Source organism: Choloepus didactylus, chromosome 5, assembly GCF_015220235.1.
Source record: "Choloepus didactylus isolate mChoDid1 chromosome 5, mChoDid1.pri, whole genome shotgun sequence".
Classification (NCBI taxonomy): Eukaryota; Metazoa; Chordata; class Mammalia; order Pilosa; family Megalonychidae; genus Choloepus; species Choloepus didactylus.
The window spans coordinates 33,525,960-33,539,302 of NC_051311.1; the positions used below are offsets into that span (position 1 = coordinate 33,525,960).

Consider the following 13,343-nt stretch of genomic DNA (forward strand, 5'->3'; position numbering starts at 1 on the left):
TCTTTTTCTCTAGGATTCTTACTTCCTTCTCATCCCATCCAATTCCCCCATATACCAATGTCAAGAAAGCACTGCTCCTCCTGATTTACCATCAGGGGAGGGGAAAAAAGAGAAAACTAGAGGGAAAAAATGGATGCAATGCCATGAAGAGGAGAGCCAGTGGGTGAACACATTGTGGAGAACATTAAAGAACGGTGGTCATGGCTCAGTGGTGGGGGAAAATGAAGTCCTTTGTAAAGGAACTGGGGCACTGTTCTGCTTTGCTGGTCACCTCTCTGCTTCTGCTTCTGGCTCCCCTCTCCCTAGGGGAATACATACCAGCCTGGAAGCAGGTGGGGTAGAATGTGGCATATTCTCATGAGGAGGACTGTTACATTTAGTCTGGTGCCTTCATTTCCTATGCATACAACTCATGGCATGTAAACAGCTGGTCTAACTGCAGAAGGAGAAGTTTAAATTATAAAGAAAAGCCACTCCACAACGGGGCATAAGTCAGGTGTGATCACCAATTCATGGCTCTAATTTGGGGGTGGATTGGTAGGGGGCAAAGAACATCAGAATTCTGTTCACCAGAATATGTTGACTTTCTATTGAAACCTTAAGTCCCAAATCCTGAGAAATCTGGGGCTTCATAATCCCAGCTTCAGAGCACCTGTCCAAGAGTTCACTGTAAAATCAAGGGGGACCTACTTTTCTGGATTTTAGATTCATCACTTCCATATTGGAAGAACTCCCATAAATGGTTTCACCATCAAAATCATTCCATCTTTGGGCAGTTGAATGAAGATTAGGCAGCCACTGACTATACCGTGTGTGTCTACGTGTGAGGACGTGCACAGTGTGGGGGTGTAGATGGGTTAGAATGATTCACTATTCTACTACACTTTACTTAACTGTATTTCCCACTAAAATCCTTGACCTTCCTCATATTGCAGAGTTAAGTTCAATCAAGACTAGCCGAAAAAGGAATGACAGAACCCCTTAAAAGGCAAATTCATGTTCTGTGTTGACCTTTAGAAGCTAGAGGAATTGGGAAAAAGGCATAGAGGAAGGCTATAGCCTCAGGGAAATCACGCTTCTCCTTTCTGGGACCCCCTTAGATATTGTCATCACTGATGAAAGGTGTGTCGAAAAGGAGTCTGTATTATGAGGTGTTTCCTTTCTAGGGCCTGTGACTCTGGTAACCTCACTGGCCTTTTTTATTTCACTCATACATCATTGCTCCCCTTGTCATAAACTACAGATTGGCCTGTCTAGGGAGTACTTATGGTATACAAGGCACATAGCATTAGCTTTCAGAGATCTCTGATGGGTTGGGAAGCTGAGGTTCAAATGCTTATTGATAGAGTTGGAGGGATGGCTTCAGATGCAGCTCAAGACAGGCAGCCAGCCCTCTGTTATAAGGCAGGGATCCAGGAAGAAAGCTATTCACAATCAGTCTGGCCCAGCAGCCTGGGAGCAGTTTACTGAAGCCAGGGAGCAGCAAGGCATGCTGCCAGTGTGTGTCCACAGGGGCTGTTTACACACTCATGGGGAAATCAACCTCTGTTTTCAGTTGAGTGGGCACTAGAGGTTTCAGCATCTGTCACTCCCCTCACCATGAGATTCTGTGATTTGGTAACAAAGTGAGGCTTGGCTGTTGCTCCTCCTTCCCCCACTCCCTTATTCCCCCCATCCCCACACTGTACTCTTGCTGCTACTGGTTCTTTGGGCAAACAACTTGGTCTGAGAAGAAACTAGGAAACAGTATGGATCAGAACATGACCAAGCACAAAGTAGCCCAACCCAGACCCAGGGGACCAGGGACAGACAGAGGTCCTCTGACCTCACAGAAGCCAAATTCGAAAAAGAAATACAAAGAACAAGAGTGGGGTGGTATGAGCTTTTTTGTCACTGCGGCATCACTAGAGAGGTGATGTATTTATTTTGGCTCCAATTAAGCTTAGACAAATGATTAACAGTAGTCTAATTATTTACAAAAAGTAAACCCACCAACAAATTCAACTTAACAAAGATGGGAATTTAATGCAATCTAATGAGCAATAATTAATCTTTCCTCTGTTTACTATGCATTGCTCATAAATACACTTGATTACTACATCTCCATATCTGAATCCTGTGGTGGTGGTGGTGAGCTAATAAATAATGCAGATAATTTGTTCTGCAGAAGGGAAGGACAATTTCTTCACTCCTACCTTGGGGTAGTGGTAGGGCTTCACGGTGGGGTAGATGGAGCCGGTGTAGGTTGGGAGCTCCATGAGCGGAACACGGGAATCGTTGATGGTGGCATAGGCGAGTCTTGTGCCATCAGAAGACCACCAGTGTGCAATGTGAGTCTTTAGAATCTCCTCTAAGAGAAAATAAACAAAATAGAAAATGTGAATACACAGCAGATGGACTAGAAACCAATGCTGTGCAGGCATGACTGTAAGCTGGCCAGAAAATAAATGTATCCCTGTGGGGACATTTATCTTCTACACATTTTGAGAAGTCTCCACTGTGCCCTGTATGATGCCCTCATTTCATGGGGGGGGAGGGGTGTCAAGAAATGTCCGATAACGATGACCAAAGCCCAACACAATAAAACCCAAGGGATCAAGACCCAACTGAACAGAAGCTAATTGCCTAGAAATAATTACTTTTTGCACAAATTTTAACACTCTGAGCCCAACAAGTATTTTTCAACTGAATTATTATTGTGGTTCATTATTTTAACATGATTTGCAAAGAAAAACTAGAGGAAATCAATTCACACTGAAGCAAGGCATGTACAGGCACAATCAAGTCAGAAAATAAGCTTGCATCAGAGGCTTAATCCCAGAAAAAAAGACCTGCAGGCAATGTCTAGAAATTCATGCATACTCAGAGCTCTCTCATTCACAGCTATGTGGAAGGAAATGTGTTCATGATCCTCACTTTTTCAGAGGATGCAGTTTTGTTCAGTGGGACAGAAAAACAAAATAGACCCTTAAACAGGCAATTCACATAAGCCTCAATCAGAGAAACACTATTTTGTATACCCATTCCAAAGGCGTTTGGCTAATTAGAGTTTCAATTACAAATGAGTTTTATAGTTCATTATATATATGCCAGAAATAAAAATTCTATCGTGTTTTTAAACAGAAGTGGAACAACAAGTTGGAGTATTGGGAATCAGAGGGTCCATTTCAGCTCTTAATAGCTCTAAGGTCAAGGAAACTTCCTTGCACATGGCCTGTGTGTAGTATAAATGAATTCCCTCTAGATTTGTTTTCAAAATAAGGATCAATATAATTACATGAGAGTTATCCCATTCAACCACTAATTTAAAATGCCACCACAAGCCTTCTCCATGGACCTAGGGTGAGAGAAAGTCAGTTAAAGAACCTAAAATCATGTTAAGTGTAGGTAACACAACAAGAGAACTACACAATTTGGAATAAAGCCAAGGTATAAATGACAACAGGAGGAAAAGATCATAAAAAGGGAAAGAATCAAGGCAGGAAGAAATGGAAGCTTGAGCTTGCCTTGATGGCAGGGGTGGGTAATACCAGAGCAGAGAGCAAGGAATGCAGCACTGTCAGTCACCCCACTGTGCCCCTGAGGTGGACGGATGGGTAAATTACATTAGATGGCTGAGAGGACTAAAGTTTCATTATGAAAGAGCGTTCCCAGGGTCATGTCCTGCCAGCTATAAATGCATTTTACAACCACGTTCAGATGTTTCAGATGGGGTCACAGGAATGAAAATTGCACATGCTGCAAACGGTTACTCTTGATGGTGGGTGCTAGTGCAAGACATCTGAGTCTGGGGGAGACTGACTGACTGATGGTGCTGTCTGCCCTCCTCGTCATGCAACTAGTAACTTTACAACCTCATTTCATCAGTAGGACATTTTATCAGTGGGAGGAATCCACAGAATCTTGTACTTGTAGTAGCAATGGCAAGGGTTATAAAATGTACTGAGCGTTTTTCTCCTTGTAAATAATTCTTACTTGTCTTTCAAAGTACTTTCCTCAAGCAGCACCAGAAGCCAACCTAAACTCCAAACTTAATGTAATGCCTGCTTTGTAGCTCTGATTCCATCACTAGACAATAGGGTCTCATCAAACACAAACCCTGTGATGCATAGGACTTTATGTCATCTGGATGCATCCCAGGATCTGGCATCTGGTAGCTGCTCCATAAAAAAATGAATGAAAGAGCTCTGGAGTCCTGGGTTAAAGCCCCAGTTTGGTAGCTATTTATCTCAGAAGCCCTGTCTCTGAGCCCCAGGCATCCTCCTCTGTAAAATGAGGGGTAGACCAGCCAGTCCACCTCCATCATTCTGTGGCCTCATGGGATCCTGCAAAACTACTTAGCAGCTTTTACATTGCCCATAAAGATGAAAAGGTCTGCTGAGGTAAGTGAGAAGAAGAAAAAAAAGGAGACAAGGCCAAAAATCTCAAAGGTTTGTAATTTTCCAATGTCTTCAGCAGCCAGGAAAGTGACTTTCAGGTGCAAGTTTTGGAATGAGGTGATTCAGAAATGACTTTATACAGAACCACCTGATTTGTCCTATCTGTTCGCGTGGAATGGTGAGTAATAGACACTCCAGCAGATGGTCTGCTGGAAAAAATTGGCACCATTTGCAATGCAATTTGTGGGCGATTCTGCTAAATCACCACTGCACTGCAGAGCTGGAAGGAAAGGGAACCAAGTGCTTAAGTGAAATCACTGTAAGTGAGCTGAATTCAAGGAGCAGAGGGAGAAGGGAACAAAGTACCCCCCAAATCAGCAGTGATGAGCTCTGCAGCAGTTTTCACAGGACATTAATTCATAGCCAAGTCAGGAAAATCCAAAATAGAAAAACGGTTGGCTGCAACAAAGGCTTTATAAATGAAGAAGCGTTTGACACACACACACACAAGCCTGCAGAGACAATGCTTCTATTTCTTCTCTTTGAACTCGGGAAAACCTCCCACAACTAGAGGGATGACAGATTGGTATCCTTGTGCAAAGTCATGCCACTTCCATTCTCCGGGGAAGTCCACGCACCATCTTACCCCTCCCCTGCCAATATGCTTGGGGAGAAGTAACCTGGCAAAGGAGGACAGGGCTAACTTCTCGTTTCCACTCATCTTTTTTTCTCATTTCTAGACTTGCACTCAGACCAAAAGGAATTACTACTGCTTCGGCCTGACTAGCACAGGGCAGGGTGGGAAACACATTCAGGGACAAGAGAGTGAGAAAATACGGAAATATTTTTTAGGCCTAAAGCTGGCCTGAAAATAATGTGTTTCTGTTAATCCAGTCAACAAATGCCAGAGTATTTCCTAAGTTCAATTTACAGTTAAGAGATGTTGGATGCAGAAAAACAATCACTTCAATTATAAAGTGCAATGGTGGGAAGGGAACTTAGAGATCGTATAATTCAGAGATGACATGTATCTTGTATGTGTTGGCAAATGTTAGTCCCCTTCAATTCCATCCCACAACCTGATGATGGATGGTAAAAAGAAATTCTTCCACGTCCAAAGGTCAGGCCCTATAAAGCTAGGATAACTTTATTTTCCCTAAACGGCCTTTAACACACTGTCCTTCGGTTTTGTGGATGTTTTTGTTTTGTTTTGTTTTCTTCTGAATGTTAGTTGTTCATAAAAGAGATAATTAAGCGTACGGAACTAAGAGGAAAAAGGACCAGGCAGATGAAATCTTGACATTTTAACATTAATTACAAATGTCCCCTTTCTGCAAACATTTTCTTCAGGATCCCCAGTTTAATTAGGCAGTTTACTTAAATGTCATGTGCCAAATGTAGTTTAGGAACAGAGTTTAGTAGAGGAAAAAACCCATTAAATCGACTAAATTAATCACATGAACCCTTGCCTTGGAACAAAATTAGTAACTTGCCTTTCTAAGTAAGAACAATTAACTTGCAAAAACTTGAGTATACATCTTTCCTTCACCTTCTCTGCCTTGTTGGGGGACCATTTCAGAGTCAAGAAAGAAAGACACAGCTAGAAACATTCATTAGTCAATGCCTGTCTCTCTCTCTCTCTCGAAGACATGTAAAGTTTTATCCACGAAGTTTAAGCTCACAGTTGGATCTTGACTGGTTTTCCCTGTTTCTTGTTAAGCAAATTTTTAAGAAGCCGACTACATTATTTGAAATTCTTTATATTTATGCCAAACAGGGTTAAGGAAATACCCAGTAAGACAAAAATCCATTTGGGTTCAAGATGATAAAGGCCAATTCAAAAAAGATGAGAAAATTTCACATTTTCTAGATTGCTTTGGAGATGCAGAATAAGAAAGGGCCATCAATATAATAATATTTATAACTTAGTATAACTTAGAGTGGTTCTCAGGGAAGCACACTGGAATCCTGTGTATTTTAAATTTTATTGTAGATATTTGCAACATAAAATTTCCCATTTTAACCATGTTTAAGTGTATAATTCCATGATATTGATTACCTTTAATATATTGTACTACCATCACATCATCCACTACCAAAATTTATTACCCCAAACAGAAGCTCCATATTTTAATTAAATAAAAACTTCCCCATAATTCCCATCCTCCTAGCTCCTGATAACTTCCAGTTCACTTTCTGTCTTAATGAATTTTCTTACTGTAGATATTTCATGAAAATGAAACCATAAAATATTTGTGCTTTTTGGTCTGGCTTATTTTACTTAGCAAGAAGTTTTCAATGTTTGTCTATTTTGTAGCACATATCAAAACTTCCTTCCTTTTTATGGCTGAATAATATTCAGTCATATGCACACACCACAATTTGTTTATCCATTCATCTGTTGTTGGACACTTGGGCTGTTTCCACCTCTTGGCAATTGAGAATAATGCTTCTGTGAACTTTGTTGTAAAATTTATGTGTATTTTGGATACAGATAATCAGGCCTGTGCCCCACTCCATATAGGAGTCTCAGTGTTTGTGGGGGGAGGGGGGCAGGAGTAGGGTATAGGGCACTTTATTGTAAAAGTTCTACGGACACATTCGGTATAAATTCTGACTATGAATGACTGATTAGAGAAATATGCCGTAGCTGATCAAATAAGTATTGTATTTTGAAACTGTATGTATATGGACTATCAGCTTATATGAAATACGTTTTTGAATTATTTTTTGAGAGTGTGCCTTCATGAACAGGAAAATAACAGGATCCCTGTAAGGTTATTATGACCATACTGGTTGCAAAAGTGCTACCTCCATTTTGGTAGGAAACAGACTTGAGCCTTAGTTAGGGAACAGATTTTTGCTCTAAAACTCAATGGTGTCTAATTTTTAAAGTAGATCTGACCAGGATGGGCTGGAATTAATGTCTCCCCCCCCCCACACACACACACACCTGATAAGGAATGCCCTGGGCTGAGCCCCACATGTCCCCAGCACTGCCAGTTCTGACCTCCAATGGGCTGACTTAGTTGGCGTACCAGGCTTCTGGTTTTTTTTCACACAACATGTCAGGTACTTGTTGCAATAGGAACCTTTCCCTGAACCTCAGTCAGACTGGCTGGAGCCCTCATGCTCTCCCTACTTCTGTCTGGATAGTTTGGGTGGGGCTGGGATAAAGTTGTATGTGTGGTGTGTGTGTATGTGTGTGTGTGTGTTGCTCCAAGACCTGGGTGAGAAGCTATAACTGCTCAGAACCACGACTGTTCTGCCCCCTATTTAATCCTTGCCTGTGTTTGAATTGTGATATCTCTGTTCCACAAGTTAAATTAAAAAGTAAATATACATATATCTTTACTGTTTAAAAAAAATACATATATATTTCTTAATTATGTGCCAGATGCTGCTCCAAGTACTTTACACGTAATTCACTTAATCCTCCTAAGAGTCCTCACATTATTAGATGAATTGTACCTCGTTAGATTTAATTACCTGCAATAACAAGCCCAAGTTCTACCCTTCTTCTGGACATGGCATCTTTATTACCTAGCTCTCCCTGCATAGCCAATCTGCAACTGGGATACACAGAAATCAAAAAAATAATATTAATATTAGTAGTAGTTTGCAGTAACTACCATTTTTTTTTTAGCACCACAATGTGCAGGGCTCTGTGTTAAGAGCCGTAAATGTATTGTCTCATTTACTCCTTAGATAGTCCCAGTCCTCCTGGTCTTAGATTCCTCTATTGATCCATGTTACTGCAGTCCCAACATTGTCTTCACTTGCCTCTGCTCATGATTTGGCAGGAGAAACCTCTAGGATCCTCTCTCATGCCTATTAATCAACATAGTAAATGTTATATGTAACCAGGAGCTGCAGTTTGAATTGGCATCTGATAATTGACATCAGCTTTTAATTCTATAGCATTCAACATTTTCAAATATTTTATAGATCTTTGATATTATTCGATAGTTACAACATCCCTGTATTAGTCCCATTTTCCAATTGAGGAATTGGAGGTTCAGAGAAATTAACTTTATGGAACAAAGACTGAGTACTCAACACATGCAAAAAACTAGTGTGATAGAGAAAAAGTGTAGATGTTTATAATATAATACAGAAAATATGAGCTGCTACTAACCACCCTAATATAAGCGATCATGGTGGAAACCATGAAGGATGGTAGGGGTTGGAAATACAGAGAGATCTCTTCCTTTTCGGAGGAAACGAGAGAAGGCCAGTTGTCTCCCAATATCCATGCTCCCTTCTTTTAGTAAAAGAATAGTTGAATCATGGCTGGGCTATGATTCGAGAATAAAGGCAACATTTCCCAGCCTTCTTTGAAGTTAAGTGTAGTATGCGGTCAAGTTCCAGCTGATGCACTGAGAGTGAAGGTGGTGAGTACAATGTTTAGGTCCTGCCTTTGAAGTGAAGTGGCTTGACCATCACTGCCTCTCTTCTCCCTTCCTACAACCTGGAAGGCAGACATAGGACCTTCACTGGCCATGCAGGAGACAGCAACACCCTAGCAAAGGAGACACTGAGAAGCCACCATACGGTCATGGACGACTGATGCTCACTGCTCTCTAAGAATGATGTCAATTTCTATCTTGTTTAAGCCACTGTTACAGGGTAGGTGCTCATAGCAAACAACAACAAGTTAGGGGCTTAAACAAGATTTGAGTTTATAGCTTTTTAGATAACGGTCTGAAAAAGGCCAATAAGGAAGAGAGGGTTCCACATGGATAGAGCAGTGTGAAAACTGTTCAAACATTAATTTTAAATGTACTAAGCTTTGTCTATAAGCACTCGGTAGGCAAGTATCCAGCCAGGGCTCCCACGACAATCTCCTACCTACTGTGCTCTTTTCACCATCCTACTCTCTCTAAGCAGGTAAGGTTTGTTGCTTCTTGTGCCCATGTTGATGGTGGTTCTTTACCCTAAAGAAACCAAGGCTCCGGTGCTGTTATCTGGTTCTAAGCTCTCTGATATGCTATACTACCCGCACCATCATTCCCCATAGCTTCAGGTTCTAAGCCAGGCAGCCTCAACTTTTCGTCCTAACTTCTCTCTTCAATTTCTATCTCTTCAGTGGTCTGTGGTTCTTAACTTTGGTGAGCATCAGAATCACTGTGGTTCTTTTGTGTTTAATATAGATGCTTGGGCCTCAAATCAGATATGGCAAATCACAATCTCTTGGGATATGGTTGGATTACGCTTTCTTTTATCACATTTTTTTTATTATAGAATATAACATACATACATTAAAGTGGTAACTTTCTAAGTGCAATTTAACAAGTAGTTAGAGAGCAAATTTTAAAGAATATTATAGATTATGATTCCAGTTTCAGTTATTTCCTTATTATGAAATATATATACAAAAAGGTAATATCTTTCAAAGTATGATTTAACAAGTAGATCATATAGGAAATTTCCAAAGTTATTATGAGTTATTGTACCATAGTTTCGGTCATGTTTTCTTTTATAAATCTCTGTTGGAGTTTCTGATACAGTAGTTGAGAACTGCTGTTCAAGGTGCCTGCAATTAATCTGACAAAAATAAGCTGAATCAGTAATTCCTCATGCTACCAACACCTGCATTACATGATTCTTAATCCTGGCTGAACAGGAGGGCCATCTGAGTGCTTTAAAAATGTTTTTATGCCCAGGCCCTACTTCCAGGTCAATTAAATTAGAATCTGGGGAGTGGAGGCCGGTTATCAGTGTCTTTTCAAAATTCCTTAGGTTATTCTATTAGGGTGGAAAACCACTCCCTAAACCCCCAAAAATGTAGGATTTAAAGACTCATATAGGGAATGTGTTAAGGCAGAAAGTATTTATTGATTCTCTAATTTTCCAACATGAGTGACTGTTTCCTTTGATCACATATAGACGGCTATGTTTATAGATGTGAATGGACAAGAATTGGGCCTGGAAGGTCCACAGTATGTCAAAAAGTTCCTGAGGTCCTTGATATCAGACTGAGCTCCTCTATCAACCTATTGAGCCAGAATTGTGGAGTCGGGGTCTACAAAGAACCCACACCCAGGAAAAAATATTTCCCCCATCTGTATTCTGATGGCTATTTAACACGGTAGAAAGACTTTTATTTCCAAACGAGAGCCAAAGCCTAATATACAATTACCCAGAGAGGAGAGGCTAAGTGAATTTGCTGAACTAAGATGTGACTGATATCTGGGAGTCTATAAGTTTTGATGCAAGTTAACTGTGTATCTGAAAGAGGGTGGGGGTAAAGAGGGCATCATGAAAAGTTATAAAAGTGAACAAAAAGGAGGCTTAGGAATTAAAGTCTGCTTGAAATCTCCTCGGCAGCTATATACAGTGGGTTCCCTGGACAGACAGGGCCAAGCATACGACTGAACTACAGCTGCAAAGAAATTCAAAGGCAGAGAGTGGAATGCTCAGACATGAGACAGAAAGGGAAAATCAGAGAATTTAGAGTTCTTTGGGAAAAAGAACTTGCTCCTGTATTCTTTAAGGGTCCTTCCAGAAGATGCATTCCTGTGGAATGGGCTCATTAGGAACTGGCTGGCTTCATTCCCCTGGGTGAGGCCAGGTGAGGGTGGGAGACCGAGATTCACTTATATCAGGAGCATGCAGGCTCCTGATGGAAGCTGGGAAACCACAGCTAAATCCTCGCATCTAATCGTATCACATACCTACATTTCTATAGTCTGTGCATATAGCTCAGGGGGCGGTAGCATGTGAAGAGACACTTGATCACTTCCTTCCCTGGCAGTAGCATCCATTTATGAATGGCCAGAGGTAGTGAGAGTCACAGGTGTAAGGCTAGCCAAGACTAAGAACTCTCCTTCTTTTGCTTTTAAATCAGTTGTCTGCCATTTTCATATTTTAGTTATTTCCTCTGTACTTGATGCCTCATTTTGCCATTGGGGCAGGCTAGTTACTCTGTGACCTTCCCATTGCCTGGATTTTCTGTCAGTGACTCAATATTCAGGGAAAGCTAATGTTTTCTTAGAGACAGAATCTAAATTTATAGGCTTTCTCCAAAAGTAGAAAATAAAACATTAATTAATTTATAATTGCTATAGAAATGACTAAACTACTGCTTAAAGCAAGAGGATCATAGGAAGACTTCTGTACCTATAGGTTCTAAATTTCCAGGTTTTACACACACACACACAGACACATACTTTAACAAAGACCAGTGAAGGCTCCAGTGAAAATAATCTGTGGGCTATAACACCGTGATCAGTGCATAAATTTCACTACCTAGGTAGCGTGATCTGGGGAGTGTCTCATGGTGCACAGCTGCCTGGAATAGACAAAAAACATCAGAATCATCTCCCAAAGCTGATCCCATAAATTCTTCTTGACATTATTCTGGGTCATTGACATCTTTTTCTAAGAAGTCATTATACCTTAGCATAGATTACTTCGTTGAGATGAACACTTGGCTGAATGTGGCAGAATATATTTTCCAAAATTGGCCCCAGCAATATTGCCAGTCCCATATGTTCTTCCAGAACTTGACACTTCCCCATTAAGAGATGATATCTATTCCCTTGCCCCTCGAACCTGGGCAGCCCTTTGTGGTAGCCAGAATGAACAGGATGTGGCAGGGGTGGTGCTGCCTGGCTTCTGAGGCTGGTCATAGGAGGTCATATGGCTTTCCTTGGCTCCCTCTTGGGATACCCACCATTGAGAACAGCCACCATGTTGTGATGAGGCCACATGTAGGTGTCCTGGGTGACACAACTCGGGTCCCACTCAGCTGGCAGCCAGCGTCAACCCCCAGCTATGTGAGTGAGTCAGCCTTCAGACACCTCCAGCTCCAGCCCCCAGGCTGCCCCAGCTGATGCTGTGTGGAGGGGAGGTGAGCTACCCTTGCTGAGCCTTTGCCCAGTTTTCATTGTTTTAAGCCATTAAATTTTGGATTATCCAGATTAGCTTTAGCTAAAAAAAAAAAAAGTTTGAATAGAGGAGAAGAGCAAACCTGAACCAGTGTAGGATCCTATGTGAGTGATCCTATGTGATCCACTTACTCAGGGTTTTCTCCCACTTTTTCCTCTTCATTTCTCTTGAGGGGCTTGAAGGAGCTTCCAGAACTTATGGCTCTGGTGCCTTCTATTTACCTGCTCCGCACCCAAACAGGTTATAGGGTTTTAGAGATGTTCTCTTGTTTCTCATTCGTTAATTCACTCATTTGTTCATTTACTCATTCATTCAGCCAGCCAGCCAGCCATCCATTCAGTGCATAAGCAAACATCCTCATAAAGCAGATAAAGAACCCACTACTTGGCTAGAAACAGAAAATAACGGAGAGACTGGTTCAAAACCTTACTGTGAATTGGTGGACAAGAACAGATGTTTGCAGACTCATCTTCCTAACTATGCACTTTAGAACAATGCTTCTTCCAGTGCTGTAAGCATGAACGCAAGCTTATTCTTGAGGTCAGTGATCCCAGTTTGGGCTTCACCTGGGATGCAGAGTGTGTGAGGACCCAGTGACTGCTCTGCTAAGAGGTGGATGTGCATAAGACCCAAGGGACTGGGAGGCTGTGAACACACCTGAGCAAAGGGGAATGGAGAGGACAACACATTTCTGGTCTCTGGTATTGGTGCTGTGGCCTGAGCCCTGTGAAATGACAGAGCAACAAGCTTCCTTGGGCCTGTTCCTCAAAAAAGGCTGCTGTACTCTTGAGTTGTGTGCTTCATTTTGCATGTAGAAAAAAGCCTCACAAATGGACTCTCCTCATCCCTTCCCCTATGCTCAGGTACCATGTTGCTGTGAAAGAGGCATTTAAAGTACAAGTGGGTCCTCATCAGGGTGAATAATCAAGTGATAATCAAACATATGCAAACATTAGGTAAGCAATGAGCTGGAGTATGTGCTTTCTCAAGAGAACTGCTGGGAGTTGCGAGAACTTGCTGTGGAATCGAGAACTGGGGCTCAGCCGATAGAGTAGAGAAGGGAGAATTACG

The 13,343-nt window shown here is 41.5% G+C and overlaps 1 protein-coding gene across 6 annotated transcripts in view; it reads right to left on the minus strand.

Moving 5' to 3' along the window:
• The window catches only part of DPP6 (dipeptidyl peptidase like 6), a 1,366,335-nt gene that overhangs the window by 153,840 nt on the left and 1,199,152 nt on the right, over positions 1 to 13,343 (minus strand). For all 6 annotated transcript variants that reach the window (XM_037835750.1, XM_037835752.1, XM_037835755.1 and 3 more), the window contains one exon: positions 2,196 to 2,350. In XM_037835750.1, coding sequence (XP_037691678.1) covers positions 2,196 to 2,350 — 155 coding nt within the window. The remainder of the gene's footprint in view (positions 1 to 2,195; positions 2,351 to 13,343) is intronic.